The sequence below is a fragment of the Fukomys damarensis genome, unplaced genomic scaffold (genome assembly GCF_012274545.1).
Source record: "Fukomys damarensis isolate Sample0158 unplaced genomic scaffold, DMR_v1.0_HiC HiC_scaffold_16, whole genome shotgun sequence".
In the NCBI taxonomy this organism is placed as follows: Eukaryota; Metazoa; Chordata; class Mammalia; order Rodentia; family Bathyergidae; genus Fukomys; species Fukomys damarensis.
This window is the reverse complement of record NW_022900928.1, coordinates 4,514,347-4,541,264: the sequence shown is the minus strand read 5'-3', so window position 1 is coordinate 4,541,264 and position 26,918 is coordinate 4,514,347. Positions and strand designations below refer to the sequence as shown.

At 37.0% G+C, this 26,918-nt stretch overlaps 1 protein-coding gene across 2 annotated transcripts in view; it reads left to right on the top strand.

Annotated features, from left to right (window-relative positions):
• The window catches only part of Mettl15 (methyltransferase like 15), a 192,375-nt gene that overhangs the window by 81,314 nt on the left and 84,143 nt on the right, over window positions 1-26,918 (top strand). For both annotated transcript variants that reach the window (XM_010640439.3, XM_010640438.3), the window contains exon 4: window positions 2,108-2,244. In XM_010640439.3, coding sequence (XP_010638741.1) covers window positions 2,108-2,244 — 137 coding nt within the window. The remainder of the gene's footprint in view (window positions 1-2,107; window positions 2,245-26,918) is intronic.

The following is a 26,918-nucleotide window of genomic DNA, read 5'->3' as shown; positions in this document are numbered from 1 at the left end:
TTGTCACCTCCCTCACAATTTCCAGAATATTTTTAATAAAGGGGATTTTTCTTTTAAAATGTTGATTGGGCATATCTTGGCCTGGGAAAATTGTTTTATTTGCTAGATTCTTAATTTAAATCCAGGATTATAGCAAGACTTGGTATTGGTGCCAGACAAGGAAGTGGTTTGTAGTTCTACATGAGGAAAATTATTTGTTTAAGTTACACTGAACTCACAGTTTGAAAACTGAAGTAGGATGCGGCAAACAATTGTTTTCCTACTCATAAATACATTTAATTATATAATAAGCTGAGAAAGTAATTTGATCTTGTGATTTAAGTATGCATTCAAAATATAGTTACTGTTTAAAATGGTGAAAGACGACGTAGACTTGCCTCTTCCTTTTGTGCTGGTATGAGCTGAAGAGCAAGGTGAAGTTATGTTACAACTTTCATTAGAAAGAAATGCTTGTTCATTTTTACCACATTCACACATCTTCTGTATTTCACACCCACCTTCCTCTCACCTTTAATCGGAAGATCTCCTCCTCATTTCTGTGCAGTGGCAGGCTAACTCTTGGGGACTGGATCAGAGGCCGGGACTTAGCTTGGTGAACAGAAGCCACAAAGTACAGTGTAATTGTGTCCTGTTGGTAGAGGAATGGAGATACTTGAATCCACTGCAGGCGTTGCCCTTTTTATCTAATATGTACATGAACTTTTAAAAACTCTGTTGAAATAGTTTTAAATCTAGCTGATAGACATAAGTTATTTGTCATTGTATTCAGTATTATTAGAGTAATAGATTTTAAATTTCATGGTAGCAGCAAAAGTTTTTGAAACTTTAGGGAATGGGCAGAGTACACATCTTGACTTCCAATATCAGTCACAATCAACTAACTTGCGTGCACATGTCCTGGCTGGTTTATTGCTCATGTGTGACCTGAACATTCTCTTTAGAAAGTGGCCACATAAAAGGGCCAAGAAGTAGGATGGGATCCACAGAAGTGCATGTGGGTGGGATGGCCCAGGCACTGGCAGATCTCGTTCACATACATTGTATTCTGTTTTCCTGGCAAAATGGTTACTGATAAATCTTTCACACTGGAAAGTGTTTTGGTTTATACGAGAAATTGTGTTATCTTGCCAATTAGGCAGGTGATGATAGTAGCTTCTTAAACTCTGGAGAAATCTAAACACAGTGGGATTTTGTGACTTTAAGTGATTTTTCCAAATCTATGTAGTTACTTAGTATCACACCTACAATTGGCTGTGTATATTTTAACTTAAAAAGCTGTAGGCAGGATTGGGGATTTAACTCAGTGGTTCTGCCACCTGCTTCACAAGTGCAAGGCTGTGAGTTTGATCAGCAGTACCAAAAAAAAAAAAAAAAAAAAAAAAAAAACAAAAGAAAAAAAAAAAAAAAAAAAAAAAAAAAAACAAAAGAAAAAAAAAAGAAAAAAGAAAAAAAAGGGTCTGAATAAAGCATCTTAAAAAAAAATCTGTAGGCTTTGTCTAGGTTTATTTCTTAGACTTTAATTTTCCAGGTTACATTTGATTTGTCCTGTGACTATTTTTACATATATTCATTCTTATTCATTTTCTTTTATTTTTGCTCTGTTCTTTTCCCCTTATATCTTCCATCTTTCTCCCACTCTGTCTCTGTCTCTGTCACTCTCTCTCCCTGTCTCTCTCCCTTCCCACGAATGCATTTAATTGATATACAAAGCATTTAGAGAAACTGAGATAAAGTGATAAAGTGAGCCACACTGATTTAAAGCCCTCTCCACACGAGAAGCACTTATTGGAGACATTATTATCAGCTGGGTGCTCAAGCACAGTAACAAGCTGGTGGCAGAGCAGTGGGCCAGTTTGACTTTCAGGTCAAACATAGGTTTGTCTCAATTAGCCAGACTGTACTATGAATTATTTCATTGATACTGATAGTTTTTTTCCCTCAGATTGGTCACTTATAATTGAACCAGATTTCATATGTGCAAATTTCAACTCTGGCAAAATATTCTTTTTCTTAGCTCTGAAAAATCACTATGTACTTCTGAAAATTAAGGCAGTTTATAAGAAGGATTTATACTCAGGCTAAGTGCAATTTTCTTTCTGTCGGCTAGGTTTTTCTAGATATGACATTTGGTTCAGGAGGACACACAAGAGCCCTTCTCCAGGCGCAGCCGGATATTACCCTGTATGCCTTAGACAGAGACCCAACAGCTTGTGCCATAGCCCAGCAGCTTTCAGAGCTACATCCGTAAGTAATATGCTTGTATTTCGTTTTATTGCTTAGTCTTACAGAGCTTAGCTTGGGGTTTACCTTGTATGATGTTTGTTCTGTGTTTTTCCCACTGAATATTTCCTCCCTTTTCACCAAGAAAAAAATTAATGTAATTAATGTTTTCAGTGGCATCGTAATGCCATCACAGCATCTATCTTTTCTGTTTCGGTAACAAGTACAAAAATAACTTCTGGCCGCAAGACGGAGTGTGTGTTACGGTCCATTCACAAATGATATTTTGGCAAATAACTCATTGTAAAAACTATTAATTTTGGTTAGGCAGGCCCTTACCTACATCACTACCCACTCAGGAGGCTGAGGCAGGGGGATCATTGAAGACCAGGAAATCAAAGACATCTTCAGCAGCACAGGAATGCCCCTTTTGGGGAAAAATTAAGATGTTAGTATGTTTTGAAGAATTTAACAGAGTAGATAAGTATGTGGGAATCCCTGGAACTCATGAAGTCATGTATAGTGACAGAATGCTCTTGTTTTCTCTAAGTCGTTTCTGCAGTACACAGGTGAATTGAGAGGAAACTGCTGTCAGAATTAGGGAGCTGTCACTGTTGAACTTTTAAAAATACAAAATATTGTGTTAATGGATAAGTGGCCTTCCGATAAAAAGTTTTACTTTGGGAGTAAAATCTATGCAATGTATTGTTTAACAGCCATTATTATACAAGAGAAAAATATGGTGGAGCTAAGAGGACTGTCTTCAAATCAGGGGCTGTCTTCAGAGATGGGGAGTTGTTTTATTCCCTCATGTGATAGTCTGGAATCAAGGCCACCAGTGGGAACATGAACTCGTTTCACAGTAGCAGCTGTCCCACAGTGCAGTGGTCTCCTTGGTGCACTAGCTAAGGTGTGAGCGTGGAAAAGGTAATGGGAAACAAGGTAGCAGCGCATCACACTTCTCCTGTGCGACCTTTTCCACTTCCCTGGGCCCAGACTTGGTAAATCTAATTGATGCAATTAACCTCAGTGGAATTGTAAGTAAATATGTTAGGCTTTTGTTTGCAAAATCACAAGGATTTTTGCAGCTCCTGAACACTAGGTTATTTATTTACTTTTAATTGTAGTGTGAGAATGTAGTTTAACAATATAATTGTAATTTTTGTTGTCTTTTTACTTTTTAAATCTTTCTTCAGCAATGTAGCTAGGTATATGTTCTTCAAGATTTTGTTTTACCAGGTGCAGTTTTTCTACCCAACAAGAACCTTCAGGCTCTAAATTTTCTTTAGTTTTATATGTGAAAACTATTAGTTGCACAGATTTAATAATTTGCTAAAAGGCGCACGAGATGTATGAGACATAATAGGGACAGATCTGGGACATGAATTTTGATCCCCAGCCTATTAAACTCATTTTAATTAGACTAATTTGCTTCAAACTTTCTGACCATTTTCCTTCATCAGCCATGTGATCTTTTTTCCAAACACATATAGTTGATAAAGAACAACAAAATAAATAAAAATAAACTTGGAAGAAGTAATTAATACTGATGAAAACTGTAATCTGGGAAACTGAAAACGTGAAAAAAATAAAAGGAAAGAATGAAATCAGGGGAAAATATAAGGATATCTACTGTGAAATAGCAAAATATGCCTTCACCCTGATTATTAGAACTAATAAAGGTCTGATTAGGATTGAGAGAAGATCAATCATATGCAGAAGATAAGCTAATCATGCCAGGGATTTAGCTCAGTCGTTCTACTGCCTACCTCACAAGCCGCAAGGACCCGAGTTCAATTCCCCGGAACCAAAACAAAAGAAGATAAGCTAATTATAAGATAATGTACAAGCCCAACTTTGGTAAATTACAAAACCTATAGAAATGAATGGCATATGGCATCTTATGAAAATATTATCACGACGGACTCAACTGTAGCATTCGAATGGGTCATTACCATCTTTGAAAGGTTATTAAAATCCATGGGAAAAATGTACCCTGGCCAAGTGATTTTTTGTTAATCTAACCTAAAAAAGTTTTTAGTATATCGGTACATGTGTGTAGTACATAGTGTTTGCATTCCTATGGGAACTGGTCCAGGTGCACAGCACCGCTTACGTCCTTTTCTCATCCCCTTTCTGTTCGCTCCCTTCCCTCCCTTCCATTGCTTGACACTGTCCCTTCTTTTGTGTACGTGTTTGCAGTAAGTGATGTTTGTATGCCTGCTGTATGGTTGGAACACGTACATAACACGTGCCAATTACCTACCTTTTAAAAAAATAAGCAAGGACAGTGCCCTTTGTACTGCTCCTGACCATGACAGACATGGGAAGCTCTTTTAGTTCATTGTATGAGTCCAGCATATTTTACAACCAAATTGTAGTAGAAATAATATAAAATAAAAAATCCATCCTCATTAATTAATAAATAAAACCATTGAAAAGAAAACATTAATATATTTAACTCACATGTTATTTAACTAAAAGAATTATACCATTGTTTTTTTACCTTTTGGCTAATAAAATCCAGTGAAGAATAATACATATCACTTAACAGTGTATATTTCAGGAAAACAAGAATGGTTCCATATAAAGATCTTGTCAGTGATAGGTTGATAATCATGATAAAAATTAGCTCACTGTTCTTATTTAAAACCTCTAAGCTAACAGGAGAGTATAAGGAAAATACTTAGGTGTAAAACACCGTCTTAATCAAGCACAAACAGCATTTATTTACATAACACCTGTAAAATACTATTATATGTAGTTTAAATCAGATTTTAAGGTAGATAGAATTTACTTTATAAGTATCATTACTCAGTATTTTTAGGAGGTCTTAAAAATTAATTTTAAAAAAGGTTAAAATATTTTCTTATAATTTGATCAAACAATTGAACTCTCAAAAGACATAAAAATTTCAAATCCATTCAAATGGCAATATTTGGAAAGGGTAAACAGGGAAGAATACGCCATTCTCAAAAGTATCTAAAATTATATAAAATATTCCTAAGTGTATATGGATTTGGGGAGATGACAAAGTCTTTGAGTTAAAAAAAAAATAGGAACCTTGCCTTTCCTGATGTCAGACCATATTATATAATCACTATAATGAGATAAATTTGGCATTGGCATTCAGATCAGGCAGGTAGAGTATAGAGAACAGAGTCCAGAAATAGAATTGACAAAATTAAAGAATTTAATGGAAGACAGAAAGTCTTTGAATTCATTAAGAAAATAGTGTACTAATGAAATAATACTGATAATGATACCTGTCAGGCATGAGGATAATAAAACAGACATTTATTTTAAGTCACAATAAAACCTCACTTCATGATGGAGTAACACTGCATGAAAAATTGAACATAGACTTTCTGTGAGAAAACTGAAGAGACTACCTGCATAATGAGGGGTGAGAAACTTTCATAATCACAATTAGTAATCATAAATAAACAGTAGCCACATCCGGTTATGTAAATTTAGACGATATGGCAAAATATGATCATTTCCAGTCAATTTGGAAAAGAAACAAAAGTGCAGTAATACAGGAGGGTTATTAATATAGAAGGATTTGATATCTATCAGGATGAGTTTTACAAATTTGATAAAAAGATCACAGCATCCAATTTTGCAAAGGAACAAAACATATAAAAGGATGATTCATAGAACGGATGATTCATAGAAAAGTTGCTCCAAGTCAGAAGCAGTAATGAAGGAGATAAAATAAAAATGGTATAACACCCCGGAGAAACGCAGTTTTGCTAATAAAGATATGGAGGAAAGGATATTCTTCTCTATTGTGAGTGAACATTATTAACCTGGTATTGAAACACATAATTTGCTTGGAATCTTATTTAAATATAAAAATCGATGTCTAAACAAATATATCCTCAAGCTTGTCACAATCTGTGTGCCGCATTGTTTGCATGTATAACTGCAGAGAACTTGAGAAGGACTGGGCCCATGGTGGAGTGAGGTTGAAGGGAAGGGACAGAAGTTTGAAGAGACAAACCCAGAGATTGTAGGATCGCAGCTCTAGAAACTTGTGTAATTAGAAAACACAAAGTAATGCTGTATATTATTTATGAATTCATACATGTTGTAATAGTGTAAAATATACACAGGAAAGAAAAACTTAGACATGATTATTTCTCGGGTTGATAGATAAATGGATAGTTGACTAGAAGGACAAATTAGATTATCATCTTAAAAATAAATACATAATTAAAATTTGTGGTAAAGGACACGTCATTTTTCACATGAATATCCTTTGAAGAAATACAGTGATTTCTTCCTTTTAGTTATTTGTTTCTTTCTCATTAAAAAACACTTTAGGCTTCTCCTGAAAAAGTTCTTATTCTTTTCTTTGTAAAAACTAAGGTAGAAATAGAAGCTAACATTTTCATAGAAATACAAACAATTCATGGGAAGGCTGAATTTTGGGTCAACCCATTTTAGCTCTTTCAGAAAAGATAACGTTTATATCACCTGTTGTTTGAAACTGAAGCATTAGCTCATTTTCTCTGAAGGTTCCATAAGAAAAAATTTAACTTGCAGGAATGAAGTGTTGGGTGTTGGCTGACTTAATGTGGTGCAAGATGGATTTTGGTGGATAATTTTAACACATTTTATTTTTCTTGTGTCTTGAGGAACAATATGTATTTTGTATACCGCTTAGAGAATTTAGCCATTGTACAAAGAAGAAAATAAGAGCCATAAACTATTGCATCATTTTACTATAATTTAAGAATGTAATAATCTGTTATTTTCAACAGTTTATGAAAGTGTATTTGCTCATTGGGGAAAATTTATAATAGAAATTACACTCATCCATATTTCTACAGTCTAAGAGAATCAGCATTAATGATTTTATATAATTCACTGTCTTTTTAATTGTCAATATTTTATTATATTTTATATATATTTATTTTTTAACTTTCTTGGAAATTATTTTGATCAACTGTATTAAATATCTAATTAAACTGGAAATAATAGATATCTTTAGTTTGTATTGTGTTCCAGAAGACCGATTTTTCTTTTCATTTATTTCATTATTTTGTTCCTTTGTAATTTTTCTTAGTTAAAATCATAACATGAATAAATATATTGAGAAACAAAATAATTCATACTTTGAGCACCAATGTTAATAGTTTGGTATATTTCCTCCTGATTTACATATATTTTTTTTGTAAAGTTGATTCTTATGCATCACCAACAAATTTCTATTTTATTATCTTAAAACATAGTTTTATTAGTTGTAATTTTCATCATGTAGTTATAACTTACTACAATTCTAATTTTAATATAGTCATCCATATTCACATTGATATTTGAATTCTTTCTACGTGGTGTTATTTTACATGAGCTTCTTATAAGCAATAAATACCAGATGGAATTTGTGTAAATAAATCTGAGTATATTATTTAATAGAAAAACAGTTATATCAAAATGTACTTGTTCTTGTTGTGTTGTCTTAATTTTTATTTTCTGTTTCTGTTTCATTGAAATTTTTATGACTTCTGGAATTTTGCTTTTACAATTTCCTCTCATGATTTTGATTACATACCGTTTTTATTTTTTAAGTTATTATTGGCTGCTTTAGTATTTTTCAAAGTAAAAATATTTATTTTTATCAAGTATGCAGAGTAGAGTAATATTTATTGAATTAACCTCATGTAAAGTGAGAAATTAATATTTTTATTATTCACTTCTTTTCCCACCTTACATCTTATCTTAGATATTATATACTAAATGTCTGCTCTTCTGATAATTATTAGTTACCATTTGATTTATCTTATAGTTTTTATTTAATACCATTTAAGTATTCCAATGCATACCTCTATCCTTTTAATATTTGTAAGTTCCATTTTGAGTTTGTCAAGTAGCCTTCTGTCTCAGTTAGCTAAGTACATGTTTAATTTTTTTAGACTGTGCAGAAGAGGCGTGTCTGACTTCTCTGTACCTGTGACTGTTTCTCATGCCTTCTTACAGGACAAGCTGGTATAGAATTTTGAGAATTTTACAAATCTTACTCTTTTTCTTCTGGAATGTAAGACTGTGGATAACATTGAGGAAGTTTTTATCTACTACTTCTTTAAATGTACTTTCTGTTCTTTTTCTTCTCTTGAATAATTCATAAGTTGTGGAATAATAAATTAAGTGTTGCTATAATGTCCCAGAATTCCTCTAGGCTATCTTTTTGTTTTTTGATCCTCTGAGAAATTTCACATGTTCTTTGTTGAGTTTGCTTGATTGAGTCAGCTCTTAGAAGCATTTATTGTATTTTCCAGCTTTATAGCTAGATTGTTCATCTCTAGGTTTTTTCTAAACTTGGGTTTTTGTTTTTTATTTTCTGTCAAACTTATTGTGTTGTTCGTGTATTGTGTATTAGACAGGTTTTCATTCACTGAAACACAAAACCTAGCACCTACAACTTAAAACACAAGAGTTTTAATTTGTTCATGGTTTCTGTCCATGATTGACTGGCTTCAAGGCAGAGACATTATGGTTGAAGAGCATGGCAGAGCAAAGCTGCTTAGTTCATGGCAGCCGGGAAGCACAGAATGGGAAGAGTGCCAGAGAGGAAAGGATCAGACCTAGACCCCAAGGCCATGCCTTCACAACCTACCCAGATACACCTAGACATGTGCTGCAGGAATCCTTTGGGTGAATCCCAAAGCTGATCAAGTTGAAGTTGTACCCTAACTGCCTCTTCTGCCACTTTTCAACTTAGTACTCAGACACATCTTCCTAAACCATACCTAATCTCTAAAAACAGACAATAACAGTTCACAATTTCACCTAACATAATGCAGCAATCCAGAATAATTCCTTCTCCAAAGTCTCAACAGTTGCAGTATTTTTCCAAAATCCAAGTTCAAATCTCATTTGAGACTCAAGGAAAACTCTTAGCTGTGGTAGAACTATGTAAAAATCAAAGACAGTTTACATAATTCCAAGGTATAATATCAGAGAATAAACACTCCTATTTCACAGGAAAAGAACAGAGGGATAGAAAAGAGTCAGACCAAAGCAAGACCAAAATCTAGTCCTGTAGCTTCCTATCCAGTGTTCATAGTGGTAAAATGTGAGTGCCAAAGAACTTGGATTGCACCCATCCCTATGGCCTGGTTGCAGTTGCAGCCCACAAGGCCTCTTCTCTGAGCTGGCTGCATTCATAGCCTGCAGTTTTTATCAGCAGACATTCCATGTTCTTGGCATTGCAGAATTCCTGGACTCTCCACTGTACTATTGGCCACATTCCCACTGCCCCTTCAGGGACATCTTTCCTGACTTTCCACACCCTCCTTTGAGATCTGGGTAGAAGCCTCCTTGACCCCACAACTCTTGACATTCAGTGTGCCAGTAAAACCATTATCACTTGGACAATGCCAAGGTTTTCTGTCAGAAAAAGCAGCAGCAGGAACCATTGGATCATGGCAGAAGCACCTTTTGAGTGTCTGGATGGCTGACCATGGTTAAATGAATCCTGGAAAACTAATTCCCTAGGAGGCCCTTCTCTAGTATGCTCTTCCAGGGACTCTATTCCTAAAAGAAAGTTTGGGTTCAGTTTTGCTGATTCGTGAAATGCCCTTGAGGCATTTTTTTCCATGTTTCTATAGAAATACTTGATTTTCTTTTAATGACATTAATTCTGTAGCAGCCTTACTTCCTTTGGCCCCAACTTTGTACATGGGTCCACTGGACCAAAAGTACTTTTTCAAATTTCTCTGCTCTGCCTTTTTTTGTCTCTGACTCTGACTATAAATTGGGCTAAAACAGCCATGTCACAGTCTGAATGTTAGTCTGTCTTGAAATTTCCTTTGCCATATTAATTAGTCTACTGCCTTAATCTCAGTCTTCTGCAGAGTGTCAGGACATGGGCAAAATTTAAACAAATTTTGTGCCATAGTGTAACACACATGACCTCTTGCCTGACTGCCAATGTAGTCCTTGTTCCCATCTGAAACCCTCGAGTGGGGCATAATAATAATGTGCCTATGCCACACACACACACACACACACACACACACATGTGCACGCACGCGCATGCATGCAGAGGAAGGACCAGTTGGCTGTAATCTTCCTTTCAGGTTTTCAAGATGGCTGAGTGTGCCTTGGTTCTAAGTTCAGGAGCACCAGTTGCACATGCTTGGCTATCCAGCAAGACCACTAGATGAGCTCAGCTTTTAGCTCAGATGTTTTAAGCATCCTGCAGTCTCTTCTGCCCAACAGTTGGACAAAGTTGCAGGAGGATCCCTAAGACTAAGGGGATTTGGATGGGTGGGCCATCTGCTGTCCCCAGTAGTGGTGCATGGTTGAGATTTACCTCTCTTTACCCTTTTTGGCTGTAGTTTGTGAAGACATGGGATGCTCTGATTAAATTCCCAGGCAAAACCAGTGCCCGCTTTTTAAAAAATTCACTGTATTGCTTATTTCTTTCCCTCAGAGAGGACTTGGATTAACTTTGGCTGCAGAGTGTGCTGACTGTGTTCCAGGTGGGCCAGTACTAATGTATTTTTGCTTCAAAATTTACAGTGAAGCTGTTCTTCTGTGGGCAGGCCCCTGATGTAGAGGCCAGTGCTGGCCATCTAGAGATCTTCATCTTTATTGGAGCAACCAGCTCTGCTTTGGAATGAACTCTGCTGTGCCTGGTACCTCTAATTCAACATGACTGGAGGCAGATACTCTGAATTGTCACAAAACCCTGCACACTGCTCTTTGGGGACTCCACCTCCTTGCTTGTTTTCTACTCTACCCCTGTGTTCTGGTCTTGCGGTTCTCTACCTTTCCTTTTCCCCAGAAGATGAGAAAGCAGTCACCTTCTTGAGTAGCATCTTGGAGCCTTATGTTAGCCAGTGTCCACCTTGATGGCTTTCTTTTCTTGCTGGAGAGACTAGGTCACAGGAAGTCCTTTCTGTGTGGTGCTATGTCAGCTAAGGGAGCAGAAGGAGAACATGGTCAAAGAAAGACCATTTCTCCTGCACCTCCAGTGCCAATTGTGTTCAGTTCTCTGGGCCAAGGAGGTAAGCCAAGCTTCCTTCTACACGTTGAGGTTTGTGCTGAGCTGGTTTTGTCTGGGGACAGTTGCTACTTGAACCACCTGTGGTACTGGGGGAGTGAAATCCGGGACCTCCTACTCCTCCATCCTGTAGCATCCTGACTTCCACTTTTTCCTTAAAGTTTGCTCTCTGGTCTTTAACTAGAGAGTTACAACTACATTTTTCTGTATAAAAGAATGCATCCTAAATTAGTTGATGCAGTCTAATTTCTAGACTGTTGTCTAGGACTTGCAGTTTAACATTTACCTTTGTTTCCTGTTGAGTAGCTATTTTTAAAAATTTTCTTTGTAAATTTTGGAAAGACAAGTCTAGAGCTTTTGGCAGCAGACTTGCACCCTATGCTCCATCAGCCACACTCCAGTGTTATACTAGAAGCCATTTAATCAGCTTCTCCGGCAGGGCCAGGACTCAAACCAAGGCATTCTGAGTCATGACCAGTGTAAAAAACATGTAAAAGAATATGTTTAAAGCAACTTTATCTTCCATGTAGACTGCCAGAATAAGATATGAGACACAGCTGTTATTAATCTTCCTAACCTTAGGTTGTCAGTTCTGCTATGCGCTGTCAAAGTGAATGAATTTTCATAAATATAAACAAACATGAGAAGAAGGATCTTTGGAAGAATTGACTAAACCTTCCTGAACTATTGATGATGGTCCTTCATAGTTTAGTATTTTACATAACGATTACTAAAACGGGACATTGTATTTTCTCCCATTAAGCATTATTTGCTCAAGCCTTGCATAATGAAGATATTTGTTTGTGGAGATAAAAGTACTTGACTCTGGTTTACTTAACGTAACTTTAGGGCTGGAGGAATATGTGTACTATGTGTCATAAACATATATTGCCCTACGAGGTTTCAGGCAGTCTGCTAGTCCTGAGGGTCCTGGAGGGATTAAAACACAGAGTCCAATCTGTCTTCACCACTGTGAGCTGAAAATAGGTGGGAAGCAGATAATATCACACATAGTTGTTCAATTCCAGCTGTGATCATGACTCTTTTTTTCCTCATTGAGTTTATTGGTACATTTTAGGTATACAGTACAGTTGCATTCATCATTGGGTTCTTGTACCTTTACATGACAGGTCTTGGTTCTCATTTTCTCCCCATACCCATGCCCTCCTTCACCCCCTCCTCCCTTCCCTGTTTACTAAAATTTTATTTCCATTTTTTCATTTTCTCTTATTTTTTTCCTTTACCTTATTCCCTTTCCCCTACCCTCCCCACTTCTCCTACACCTTTAGCCCTTTTCTTCCTATTTCACATTGTCAGTTGTGATCATGAGTGCAGGATATTCTGAGAAGAATAGGACATGAGGATCTAAAGGAGTCCAGAACATCTGGAAGATTCCCACAGGCTGTGAGTCCAGGTCATGACCTGAAAGAGGAGTGACTGCTAGCTGTGCACAGGAGCGAGGGCTGCTGGAACAAGTGAGAGCGTTGGTGGTCGTGAGAACAGCGCAGTGCGGTCTGTACAGGGAGAACGGCGCACTGGAGGAAACGCGGAGCAAGCCGTGCCAGAGAAGGGCTGGTGACCGAGGCCAGCTGGGGCCAGTTCATGCACGACCTTTGAGGGGTTCTGTACTTCTCCATGAAGACCTGGGAAGGCACCAAAGTATTCAAAGCAGGGGACAGACATGGTCCTGTTTACACTGGAAGGAAAATATTCAGCCTGTTGTATAAAGTTGGAAAAGGTCGAACTTAGAAAGTATTCATAGATCAATTGGAAGGGTAGGAGTTGCTGCAGTATGAAAGCTTATGGTGGTTGGGTATAGACGATTTTCTTTTCTTCATCATCCTATTAGAATTCAGCTTTGGTTTCATGCTCTCTGGTGTCCCATTTTAGGGGGGTTCTCAATTATTTTAAAAATGCATTCTAAGGAAGAATTATGTTCCATGAGTATGGATTAAATTGAAGTTAATTTTATGACAATAAATGAAAGACCGTTCAAGAATTCTGTTCTTCCTCCCTGGCCAGTACAAAGAAGGAATGGAGGAAGAAACTGAACCTGGCTGTAACCCAAGCCCGCCAGAATGTGTTCTCACAGGAGGTGAGCAGTGCTTCGCTGCCGAGGCTCTTCTGCTTGTTTCTTCTCTCTGGGCGAAGGGAACAGTCTCGGAAACGTCCATCCGTTCACTGGGTTAGAGAGCTGAACACTGGTGTCCCTTTGCCCCTCTCCTTTCCCCTGCCGTGTAAACACACTGTGAGGCTTCCACTTGTGCCTGGAGTTCAGTCGCTCAACATCTGCCCTGCCTAAGCCTCTAACTCTGGAGCCAAACTGTCTGTTTCAAGTCCCAGGTCTGCTACTTCCTCACTTTGAAAGCTTGAATGAGTTGCTTAACTTCTCATCTTTAAAATGGGGGATGCTGGTAGTACCCATCTCCCAGAAGTGGTGACTGGGCTTAGAACTTTTACTGAATCATTAAATTGTTATATCGAGTCTTAATCAGTATTTCATGGGCTGGAATAGAATTGGAATATCAAAATACACAACATGAAAATAGATTGAGCATTGTTTCTGATGAAACGATTTTATGTGCACAAATACACAGGTATGCACTGTATTTTTGTGTGTTTCTGGGGTTGCCCTTACATCACAATTCTTGCTGGAAATGCAACTCAGTGGTGGAGTGCTTACCTAGCATGGGTTCAATCCCCAGTAGTGGAAAATAACCAAATATTTATTTTAGATTTAACCTTTTTGAATTTGTATTCTTATCTCAAAAAACTAAATATTAGCTATTGTTGCCTCGTTATACTCATGTTAGATAATACATATTTGAGCAAATTATTATTTTCGTTATGGTAAGAGTTTAGTAAGTTTCATTAGCATACACCAAGAGGATGATCGGCTATTATTTCATCTTTTCTGGCTGGGTTCATTAGCATGCATACATAGAATTAATACGTTTTGGGATCCAGAACACTGCATTCAACTTCTTTCACCTTGCAAAATGTTCTGGCATCAGCCTAGCTGCTGTCACAGGCTCTTTCCTGTAATCAGCATGAACACTTAAGACTGCTGCCCGTGTCGGTAGTGTGAATGTTGGTACCCCTTGACGGTACTCAGGATGGCCGGGAAGAGTCTCCCTCTTCAGCAGACTGGGCCCTCACCAGGCCCTGTGTCCCCAGCAGCCCCTCGGACTCCTCTGAACTGTAGGAGGAGGAGTCCCTTGCTGACTGTGGTAGTGGTAGCCAGGCCAAGGATTTGTCAGAACCCCCCAAAGGACTGAGAGAGCCTCCACAGTGGCTCCCTCAGCCTTATCATGGTCTTTTACCCTCAGGCCTACTTTTTACTGGTTGTAAATTCCTGACTTCAGGCCATACTAACTACTACTTTGCGAGTGTCACCGGCCAATCAGCAGCTCTTGCCTATGGCCGCACTTCTGTGATGCTGCTCTCCTGAGTATAAATGCTGTTGGCTTTCCAGAATCTGCTTATTCTTCCTTGGAGTAGTTTGAAGGTTTTCTGGGATTTAACTGTTAGGCCCCTTCTTATTCTGAAGCCTGAAATTTCTGCAAGGCTGTTCCCCGAGTCATCTTTTTTATCTGTAGATTTAAGTTTTTATTGCTGTTATTTAGCTTATTACTGATGCAAAGAGACACAGCCTGTGTTTATGTCAAATAAACTCTGCTTTTTGTTTTCTGACAAATGCAAATTTAACTATAGACCTACATATTAATCACAACTGTTCTCAAGTAGTGTTGTTACAGATTTATTCTTAGAATATTTGGCTTAAAAGTTTACTGAACTGATTCATGAGAGTTAACATGCATATTTGAAATGTAAGTGATATTTATATTATAGCTATGAAAAGATGAATTACCTCTTCACAAACTTGAGATAATCCATTTTTATTGCCTACGTCATTTGAACATATCCATATGGTACCGGGTAAGAATAGCAGCATGTTCAGTACAAGAATAACTATACCTAGAAAGACTTCATGTTATTTTGTCTTGGTTAAACAGTACAAAATTAGAGGCACATTTTATTACATATGAGAGAATTTTAGTAGAACTCTTTATGTTTGGGCTTCTATGTTATTAAAAGAAGGAAAACAATAGTTATATTTTCTGTAACATCACAAGCTAATTAACTCAAAATGAGTTTTCTCTAATTACATGTATAATCCTCCAGTTCTCTCTACTCCCATTTTTATCTGATATTTAAAGTAAAACTGAAACCAACAGCTGCTGGATTGAATTATCTACTTTAGTATTTTAGTCTTGTCTCCCAAGAGAATACACTCTAAGTTTAATATACAATGCAGCGTTCATTTTCGTGCCTGCTGTGTGTGTGTGTGTGTGTGTGTGTGTGTGTGTTTGTGTGTGTGTGTGTGTGTGTGTGTGTGTGTGTGTGTGTGTGTGTGTGTGTGTGTGTGTGTGTGAAGAAATGGACTTGGCTTGGGGAATACTGGGAAACTGAGATGAGGTCTCAGTACCACAAGGAGAGCTCATTACCGAGCAGATAGCTTTTCAGGACCCTGCAGGTTGCTCTGGCTGGGAAGTACTAAACATACTCTAAAACAAAAATCATTATTTTTAGAATATATATTCTTAGTTTTCTTGTTTGTTATTTAATTGTTACTCATTTAATTCAATTCAAGAAATTCTTATCTGGGGGCAAACCAAGCCACAGTCTGGGAGTACAAATACATAAAAAGATCAGCGTGATCTCTCCTTACTCTATCAGGAGATAGATATTAAGCAGAGCAGGAAGTGTATGTACCCAGAAACAGTAAGGATTAAGGAAAACCTGCTTTTACAACATGGAAATGTTGCTCCATGTTATGTTATGTATTTATTTATTTATTTATTTGGTTTTTTGAGACAGGGTCTCACTGTGTAGTTGAGACTGACCTGGAACTCACTACGTAGCCCAGGCTGGTCTCGAACTCACAGCTGTCCTCCTGCCTCAGCCTCCCGAGTGCTGGGATTACGGGCGTGTGCCACCATGCCCGGAGTGCCATGTTATTTAAACTAAATAGCATTACAGCAAAGCTGTATGAGGCAGACGAGCAGTTATTACATACATTTTATTGTCCAAACACAGTGTTTGATAAGCTGTCCCTGCTCACATTACCAGTCCACTGATCAGGTTAAATGAGCTCTTCAGATCATACTTCTATATAACAGATATTTTTTCCATGGTAACATGTTTGTAGTTTTCTGGTTGATGCAACATGATTGTCAGAGTAAAGTCAGACTTTCCTGTTTACTCCAGGCAGCAGTGGAGGGCCCAGCCTGTCTTTTCTCTGGATTCATCCCTTAAGAATTCACAGCAGCATCTCCCCAAGCCTTATGAAGCCCTAACTTCTCTTCCATGAACTCGTGATGTTGCCTCTTGCCCTGCTGTCTACGCAGAGTGATTTACCCTCTGAGACCAAGCACTGCGCCCCCAGGTTCACCCAGACGTCCCCGTTGCATTTCAGTGTCTCTCCCATCCCCTCACACAACTCAGCCCCTTTTCCAGTCTTGCGCTACTCTGTGGCTTACTGCTCTGTTTTATCTGCTCTTAGAGAGTATGCTGTGTCTCGTGGATGCTGTGCCTTCAGAATGCTGGCACGTAGTCGATACTCGGCTACTGTCCGGTGGATGGTAACTGGAAGGATGATGCTTTTGCTCTTTTCTGTATCAAATATGTAAAAGAAGTACAAATTAGATGTAACATTCTAAATTTATTTTGCTTACTATATGAGAGAACAAATGACGTTTTACATCCAGATTTAGGTTCTAGAGAGAAAAAGAGAAAAACTGCAGATTGAATTCCTCACAAAATATTCCCATAGAAATCTTTGACAGGCTGCTTAGATATGGGTTTCCTTCCAGAGTGCGAGCCCAAAGTCCAGTCCATCCTCTCAGCTTTCACTGAAGAGAAGCTCGTTGTCCCTGTTGTTTACGGTTCAGATCTTGTGCCAAGGGTGTGGATGCAGGAGTGCATGCATGTTCATTACAGAATCATGTTGATATGCTGTTTCATAAAGAAACTGTTTCAGACTCTGATAATGCTCATGTGTTTTCGAGATCTGAGAAATTTAGATGTAGCAGATCAAACTCCTATAGAGAAATTAATCATTTCTTTATAAGAAAGAGGAAGTCAATATTATATACTAAATTACCATGTAAAATTAAGGATATCAAGAGTCAGAAGAAATAATAAAGTGGTTTTATATTAACATTTTGTGTCTTAGAGCATTATTTTTGTATTAACAAGAATACTAAGGGAACATACTGTGTGCAATCTGTAGGCCCAGCGTGGGATTTTCTGCACTAAAACTTTGCAGTGATATTGGTTAATTGCTATATTTCAGGCACCTTTCTAACCTTCTTTTTAGTGGGTGTGAAAGAGTTTATTTATAAGAGATATTTCTACTGACAGAGTTTTATCTTTTTCACCTGGAATCTCAACAGCAATTCCCATGTTTGAGGCATCCCCAGAAAGCTTCTCAAAGGATTTCCACCCACACTGAATATCTAACAGGGCTTGACCCATTTTTTCCCCTAATAATGTAGCAGTATACGCATTGTGGGAGAGAAATAGAATAAGAACTAGTCTAAGCTTAGAATTTAAAAAATGTATCTACTTGTATACAAGGAAATGAAGTGGAAACCAAAATTAGTCTTTATTTCTTCTTATGCTCCTAACAACAATCTAAATTTCTCATATTGAAAACTCACATCTGATTTAATGAATATAGCTTTTAGAACTTAAATGTATATTTTTGTTCTCAAATGAAATGAACGTAAATGCCAAAGTGGTGCAAATTATAAATCAAGAGCCCTCCTTTGTACCTAACTTTGAGATCCAGAGTGTTTGCTCATTAAATTGCATCTACACTAATGACTCAGTGCTGACTAAAGCTAGGAATGTTCATGCATTCACGTGTTCATTATCCATCCAATAACTGTTAGCTAGATCTTGTGTGAAAACCACCTAAGCTTTGTCATGAACGTTTGATACGTGAGTATGTTAGCATCTGAGTAGTAGTATCTTCTTCCAAAGAAGAGATAGGAGCCTTAGCTTGCCCCAAAAAGGTTCTCCAGTAATCAGCACAGAAAACCATTTCAGGACTTATCTGTTACAGGCATAGGCAGAATACTGGGTAGTCAGAAGTTCAGAGCAGAGAGGCAGGGACCTCAGACTCAGACTGGCCCCTAACAGTGGAATAGGACTGTCTTTGAAGGCACTTGACTGGTCTGCAGTTTGCTTGGTCATTAGTTCAGGCCTGGTTTCAAAAGAAGGCTTTAGATTAAAAAAAAAAAAAATGCTTTAGCAGAAGTCCTGGTCCTGATCACCTAACCCAACCTCTGTGTGATGAGTTTTTGCTTAGGCAAGTCTCGGTTCTGCTGAGGCTCTCTGGAACCACAGGTGACAATGACTAGAGACTTCTGGGGCCTCCCTGGCAGTTGCATGTCCCTCTAAACTGCTTACTATGGTATCCTCAGTCTTGAAGAGAGGTGAGCCAGGCTGTATACATTCAGGGCCAATCAGCCTTGTGCTGCCCACTGTCAGAGAGACGCCCCCTGAATGGTTGGCATGCCTGTGTGCAGAGCTGAGCAGGATTTTACCCAGCTTCATAGTAGCAGAGGAGACAGATGCACAATGAAGGTCAGGCCTTGTTCTGCTTTTTGTGCCCATGGGGCATCCGCAGGTCCATGGGAAGAGTCATTATTTTAGCAAAAACAGATTTTAAGTCCCTGACTGCCTCAGAAGAAGACTTATACCATGCTCTTTCAGTGTGTAACAGGTTAAAGACCCAGGATTGTGCTGTGTCCCTATGGGGTCTCTGTTTGTGGCAAGCAGAATGTTCTTTTTTTAACTATCATGAAATTATATGCTATATTCCATAAGAATTTCTGAATAATGAAAAATTGTATATCTTTGATATCAATTAGATAATTAAACAGTAGCTGGAAGAATACCTCAAATTTTTATTAAAACTCACTTATTTCCTTTACAGTGGGCCCTCAAGTGATGACTGGCTTGACTTGGGTTAAAATCAGAATTTTAGTTTTAACTTACAACCAAACTCTTGAGTTACAACCCAAATGCCAGCCACTTGTGCTTCCAGATGGTCTCAGATGGTCTCTTTAACTCTTAAAGAGCTCTGGAAGGAACAGGACAGCATCCTCTTCTGTGTGTGGTTCATTGAGAAATCCTGGGCCAGGGTCTTTGTAAGGACACTGAGCTCTTCCTGTGGACAGGAGAGAGACTTTGGAGGCTGTGTAGAGGAGCCTGAGCCCTCATCAACTAATTCCTTCAAGGACGAACCTAGTTCATAAGTCAGGGGCACCTGTGTTTTATTTGATCATTGCATTGAATGTGTAGAATGTAGGGTTAGCATTCTTTTCCCAGTTTTTGAGGTATCCACACTGAGATCCTAGAGCAGTTGTTAGTTCTGCTGGAGTTGAAGCTTTGCACTTTGGTGTGAGCATATAGTGTGTTTTAGCTTCTTCCTAATATGTGCCCCGCCTTTGAAACAGTTCACCCACATTGAATATTGACATCTGTTTCTAACTTCTAGGTTTTCAACCCAGTCCTCCTCAATCATTTTTTAAAACTAGGATTTAAAGGATTTTAAGAAGATGGAAAACCTGGAGGACAGGGGAAATCAAAAAGGAGATAATCATATTTCAGGGACAGATAAAGAAATATGGATGTTGAGAATTTAGATGAGAATTTAGATGTTAGGAAACCTCATTAATTGGCTGGTGTTCCAAATTTAGAAGAAAAGCAAATGCAATGACTTAACAAGATTTGACTGATTGGTTGTCAGATAGTGAAAGACTTTTAAAAAGTCTTATCATATTTTTCAAAATAAGTGAAATACTCTGGAAACATTTTTTGAAATACTGTACTATTTATAGAAAAAGATAATTTGCTCCTTTATGTGACATATTTGTTGAGTGCAGTGTGCCAGGCACTTTTCTTGGTGTGCTGGATCATCATTGGGAAGTCAGAGCTGTGCCCACAGGAACTGCTTCCACAGGGCTGACCCACAGTGGACCTGGTGAGGAGACTGCATGGTGGAGAGTGCATAGAGCAGAGTGGAGAGGCTGAAAGGCATGCAGTGCTTGTGTAGACAGAGCCAGGGACGCCCATCCATGAGCACAGGCGTCCTTAGGAATGGGGCCATAACTTTCTTTTATAAGTCTGGGTTGAAAAGATTAACTGTTCTGTGACCGACCGTGATTTGAACTATGAGAATGAAATGTAACCACCCAAGTGAAGTCAAGGCTGTGAAACCCTATAAAAGGAGGAGTTGTAACCCAGTGTGTTGTCGATCCAGGCACGGCATATGTGTGATCAAACTTTATCGATGAGTAAATTTATTATTTTACTTCCATTCTGCTGCCTCTCTGTGTGTCACTTACTGCTTCTTTCTGTAACAAAAGTAGTTGCAGTGAATGTTCTAATGTATAAAATATGTATTATTATTGCTTGTTATTCTCCGTTATATTTCTAAAGGTTAAATATTAAAGTTAAAGATCTTGGTATACATACATACATATTTTTGATTGGATTTTAAGAAGATTCTACCAATTATCCAATCCAGAAAGCAAAATGCCTATCAAGCTAACTACTTAACTTATACATTTTCCTTTAAATTCTTCTTTAAGTATATCCTCCAAAGTTTGTTATATTTAGTTATCATTTTATATAGCATAAAATGTTTTCTGATTTCTTTTTTGATTCATCTTTGACTCAGGAGTTACTGAGAAGTTAGTTTACTTTCCATATATTGGAGTATTTGTAGAAATGTATATGTTATTCATTTCTAAATTAATACATTGTGATAAAACATCTGGTATGATTTGGATTCTTTTAAGTTATATTAAGATTTGTTATAGCTCAACAATTGAATTATTTTGCTGTTATTGAGTGAAGTGTTTTATAAGTACTAATTAGGTCAAATAGCTGATTATGTTTTTCAAGTCTTATTTAGCCTGATTTTCTGTCGCATTGACCAATTAACGAAAGAGAGGCGTGTAAATACTATGTATTTCTTTGTTTCTTTTTGGGATTCTGTGCTTTTGTTTTATCTATTTTGAAGCTCCATTATCATGTGGACAAACATTTAGAATTGTTATGACCTCTCATTAAATTTATCCTTTTTCATTATAATCTTACTGTTTTGATTATATATTTTTAGTATTAATATAGCCCCTCTGCCTTCTTTTTTATTAATGTATATAAGATATATTTTCCCCATTGTTTTACTTTTGACCTATTTGTGTATTATGTCTAATACTGGTTTCCTGTCAGACAACAAATAGTCAGATACCACTATTTTATCAAATACAACATTTACTGCAATTTTGTTTATTTAGCCTACTTACATTTAATGTAGTTTTTGATATATTTGGGTTTAAATCTTCATTTTTGTTGGTTTTTTTTTCCTGTTGGTCCAATCTTTGTATCTTATCTTATTTTTCTTTTGCTACCTTCTTTTGAATGAAGAACTTTTTGTATCATTGTATTTTTTTCCCTTTTGCCTTTTTACTTATTACTGTTTATTTCTTACCATTAGGAGTTGCTTTAAAGTTTATAGTACAATTTTTAATTTAGAGTCATTTACATGAAAGTAATGTTTATAGTATAAAACTTATACCACTATATTTCTTGTTATATATTGTTATATACTTTATATAAACTCAACATACATTATTATTTATTTCTACAGTAGGCATTCAAAAGATTTTTAAAATAAGAGAAAAGTGTCTTGTAAGTTTACCCACACACTTAAGATATCTGGTGCTATTTTTCTGAGCTCCCAACTTTGAACATCTTTAAAGAAAGGGTGGAGGGAAACTGTAACAGAAATTTGTGGAGTTCAACCCTGCAGGTCAGGGAACTCACTTTGGGCCTTGTGGCCTGAGGTCAGTCTGAGTTGTGGGGATCTGCCATTGGTTAGCTGAGATCAGGGGACTTGGTTCGGCACATGGCTGTGCACATGGTATATTATGACAGCAGAGACATAGTCTTAAAGTGGCCTTTGAATTCATTTTTTTCTTTCTTTTGCTCACTTCACTCTGCAAATTCTCTTTTCTCTCCTCTTTCTCCAAAGCAGTCTCTTGTTCCACCATATTATCCCTCATGTCCCTTTTTGTTCCTGATACTGCCCTAACTCAGACTTCTTTTATCATTTTTTTTCTTTTCTTTATGTTCATTTCTTCTGTCATTTTACCTCACTCATGGGTCAATAGTATTAAGGGCAAGTGAGCCCCTATTACTGTTAAGAGAATGTATTCTTGTCCTTATTCTTGCACTCTGTCTATCCCTTTTGGATTTAATAGTTTCATAAAGATTATATTGTCAGTCTGTGTCCTCTGGCTTCACTTGGAACCTTCTCCAATTCTTTCTCTTATCTACTCCTCCCATTCTAACTCTATCTAAGCCCCCATCCTAAATGGTAAAGAAACTATATTGAAAAGCGTACTCACTGCAAACATATTTTGGGCTGCTTCTTGATTTTAATTTAATTCACATGGTTTAAAGGTGATAGATTAATGACTACCACAAGTGGTCAGTTTGCAAATTGTGCTTGATCCTATTGTGCTCCTGATTATATGAATTGGGATAAAGGATTGTGATTGATTTAATGAGTTGTTTCTCTGATACTATGAAAATGAGAATGTCTATGAGTCATTAGAGACTCAAAATCTAAAGTGCAACTATATCAGGAAGATTTATGTAATAACCCAGTAATTAAACCAAGGACAACCCAACAGCAAAAATAAAAATGAGAAAACACTTAAGCAAGATAAAAAGACAAACTTCCAGTTCACCAATGGCAAACAGTAGGGCAAATGAGGATGAAAAGTCTGATAGTGAACCAGCAGGATACCTGGAACCCATAGCACAGGAGGTAACAAAACCGATCCATCAGGCTCTAGAAAAATTCAAATCAGAAATAATTTCCAAATTAACCATAGAGATGGTGAGCAAAATGGAAGTCATGATTCGAGACTCTAGAACAGAAACTGACAAAAAGATAGATGAGCTCAAGACCATGATAGAAGCCATGAAGACTCAGCATAAGAAAGAAATGGAAACAATGAATGCCCAACAGAGGAAAGAAATGGAATCCATAAAACAGATTCAAACAGATATCCAGGAGATTAAAAACTCTATTGAAAGTGTATGCAACAGAAGAAAAGATTGCGAAGATAGAATTTCAGATATAGAAGATAGGATTGCAGTCAGTGACCGTGAAAAGAGAGATCTCTTAAAAACAGTAAGGGATCATGAGAAATCGATCTAACAACTCCTAGATGATGCAAAGAAGAATAACATAAGACTGATAGGAATACACGAAATAGCAGGAGAAAATACAAATGATTTTAAAAAGCTGTTCACAGAATTAATGACAGAAAACTTCCCAAACAGAAGGGAAGAATTAGACATACAGATAAGTGAGGCATATAGGACTCCCAACTAGCCACGATAAAAAAAAAAAAAGTATACCTAGACATATAATAATCAAGATCTCAGAAACCCAACAGAAGAACAAAATACTACAAGCAGTAAGAGAAAAGAAACAAATCACATGCAAAGGAAAGCCCATCAGAATCACAGCAGACTTTTCAACACAAACCCTTAGGTCAAGGAGAGCCTGCAGTGAGGTATTTCAAGTCCTAAAAGAAAACAACCTCCAACCTAGACTGATGTGTCCTGCAAAACTCTCTTTCAAAATGGATGGGGAAATAAGATACTTCCATGGCAAAGAACACCTGAGAAACTTCATGAACAGCAAAGCAGCACTACAAGGAATTCTAAACAATATCCTAGAAAGAGATAATGAAGGTCACAACACCATGAGGCCCAGCAGACCAAATCAAATAGGCAAGGCAAGAAACTAAAAGGAAAGGGGGAAAAAAGTAAAAAGAGTCAACAAAAGGACAATAACATGACAATAATAAGTCAGTACATATCAGTTATAACCATCAATGTCAATGGCCTCAGTACACTAATCAAGAGGAATAGACTGGTAGAATGGATTAAGAAGCAAAATCCAACAATATGTTGTCTACAAGAAACACACTTGGGGCAAAAAGAAGCCTATAGACTGAAAGTGAAAGGATGGAAAACAATTCTCCACGAGACAGGAGCCCCCAAAAAAGCAGAGGTAGCAATCTTATTCTCAGACAAAGTAAATTTCAAATCAAAACTGATTAAGAGAGACAAAGAAGGCCACTATGTTCTTGTAAAGGGAACAATTCAAGAGGAAGAGATGATAATCATAAACATATATGCACCAAATACTAATGCCCCCAACTATATAAAACAAATATTAAGTAACATGAAAAACCAAATAAGCACTAATACAATTGTAGTGGAGGATCTAAATACCCCACTATCACAAATAGACAGATCATCTAGGCAGAAAATCAACAATGAAATACTAGAACTCCACAAAGCTTTTGAACACAAACTTAATAAACATCTATAGAGTGTTCCACCCCACAAAATCAGAACATTCTTTTCAGCTGCACATGGGACATTCTCCAAGATAGATCACATACTAGCTCACAGAACAGGTTTGAATAAATGCAAAAGAATCAAAGTTATTCCCTGTATATTATCAGATCATAGTGCAATAAAGGTGGAGATCAATAGCGCAAGAAACCGTAGGAACTTCACAAACACATGAAATTGAGCCACACTTTCCTGAATAATCAATGGATCACAGAAGAAATTAAAGAAGAAGTTAGACAGTTTTTACAAATAAATGAAAATGCCAGTACAACATACAGGAATCTATGGGACACAATGAAAGCAGTTCTATGTGGAAAATTCATAACACTGAATGCCTACACTAGGAAAACAGAACAAACTCAGATGAACAACCTATTGATGAATCTTAGACTACCAGAAAAACAAGAGCAAGAAAAACCCAAAGCTCGAACAAGAGAGGAAATTATAAAGATCCAAGCAGAAATCAATGCAATGGAAACTAAGAAAACAATACAAAAAATAAATGCATCAGAGCTGGTTTTTTGAAAGAAGTAAAGTCAATAAACCCTTACCTAATCTTATCAAAAAAAAAAGGAAAGAAAAGGCTCAGATCCATGCAATCAGGAATGAAAAAGGTGAAGTCACAACAGATCCACAGAAATCCAGAAGATCATTTTTACCTACTTTGAGAACCTATACTCTAACAAATTGGGAAACACACAGGGCTGGGGATTTAGCTCAGCAGTTTGGTGGCCTGCCTTGTAAGCGCAAGGACCCGAGTTCGATCCCCAGTACCAAAAAAAAAATAAATAAATAAAATAAAATAAAATAAATAAATAAATAAATAAATAAATTGGGAAACACAGAAGAAAGGAACAGATTTTTAGATACTTATGAATTACCAAAGTTGAAGAAAGAAGATAAAAACATTCTAAACACCCTCATTACAGTCAGTGGAATTGAAAATGTAATTAAAAATTTACCAACAAAGAAAAGCCCAGGTCCTGATGGATTCACTGCTGAATTTTACAAGACATTTAGAGAAGAACTACTGCCTTTACTCTTCATACTTTTCAATGAAATTGAAAGGGAAGCTATAGTTCCAAATTCATTCCAGGAAGCAAGTATCACTTTGATTACCAAACCAGGGAAAGACGCAACAAAAAAAGAGAACTACAGGCCAATCTCCTTAATGAATATAGATGAAAAAATCCTTAATAAGATACTAGCAAACAGAATGCAGAGGATCATCAAGAAGATCATCCATCCTGACCAAGTTGGATTTATTCCAGGGATGCAAGGATGGTTCAACATACTTAAGTCAATAAATATAATACACTCTATTAACAAAGTCAAGGACAAAAACCACATGATCCTCTAGATAGATGCAGAAAAAGCATGTGACAAAATTCAACACCCATTCATGATAAAAACCCTGCAAAAAATTGGAATAGATGGCTATATCTCAATTTAATAAAGGCTATCTATGAAAAACCAACAGCCAACATCAAATTAAATGGCCCAAAACTGAAAACTTTCACATTAAAATCAGGAACAAGACAAGGATGCCTACCTACTATCACCACTCCTCTTTGATATAGTTCTGGAAACATTAGCCACAGCAATTAGACAAGAGAAAGAAATTAAAACAATAAAGATAGGAAAGGAAGAAGTTAAACTGTCATTATTTGCTGACGATATGATGCTCTACATTGAAGACCCAAAAACTCCACCAAAAGACTTCTAGACTTAATTGACAGATTCAGTAGAGTAGCCGGATATAAGGTGAACACCCCAAAATCAATAGCCTTCTTGTACACAAATAACAGACTCCCTGAGAGAGAAATTAGGGAAACAATTTCTTTCACAATAGCATCCAAAAAAAAAAAAAATGACGTATCTAGGAATCAATCTAACAAAAGAAGCAAAAGACCTCCACACTGAAAACTACAGCACTCTGAAAAAAGAGATTGAACAGGATATAAGAAAATGGAAAGATATCCCCTGCTCCTGGGTAGGAAGAATCAACATAGTGAAAATGGCCATACTACCAAAACTGCTATACAGATTCAATGCAATGCCAATTGAAATTCCAACACTATATTTCACAGAACTAGAAAAAAGAATCCAAAAATTCATTTGGAACCAGAAGAGACCTAGAATAGCAAAAGCCATC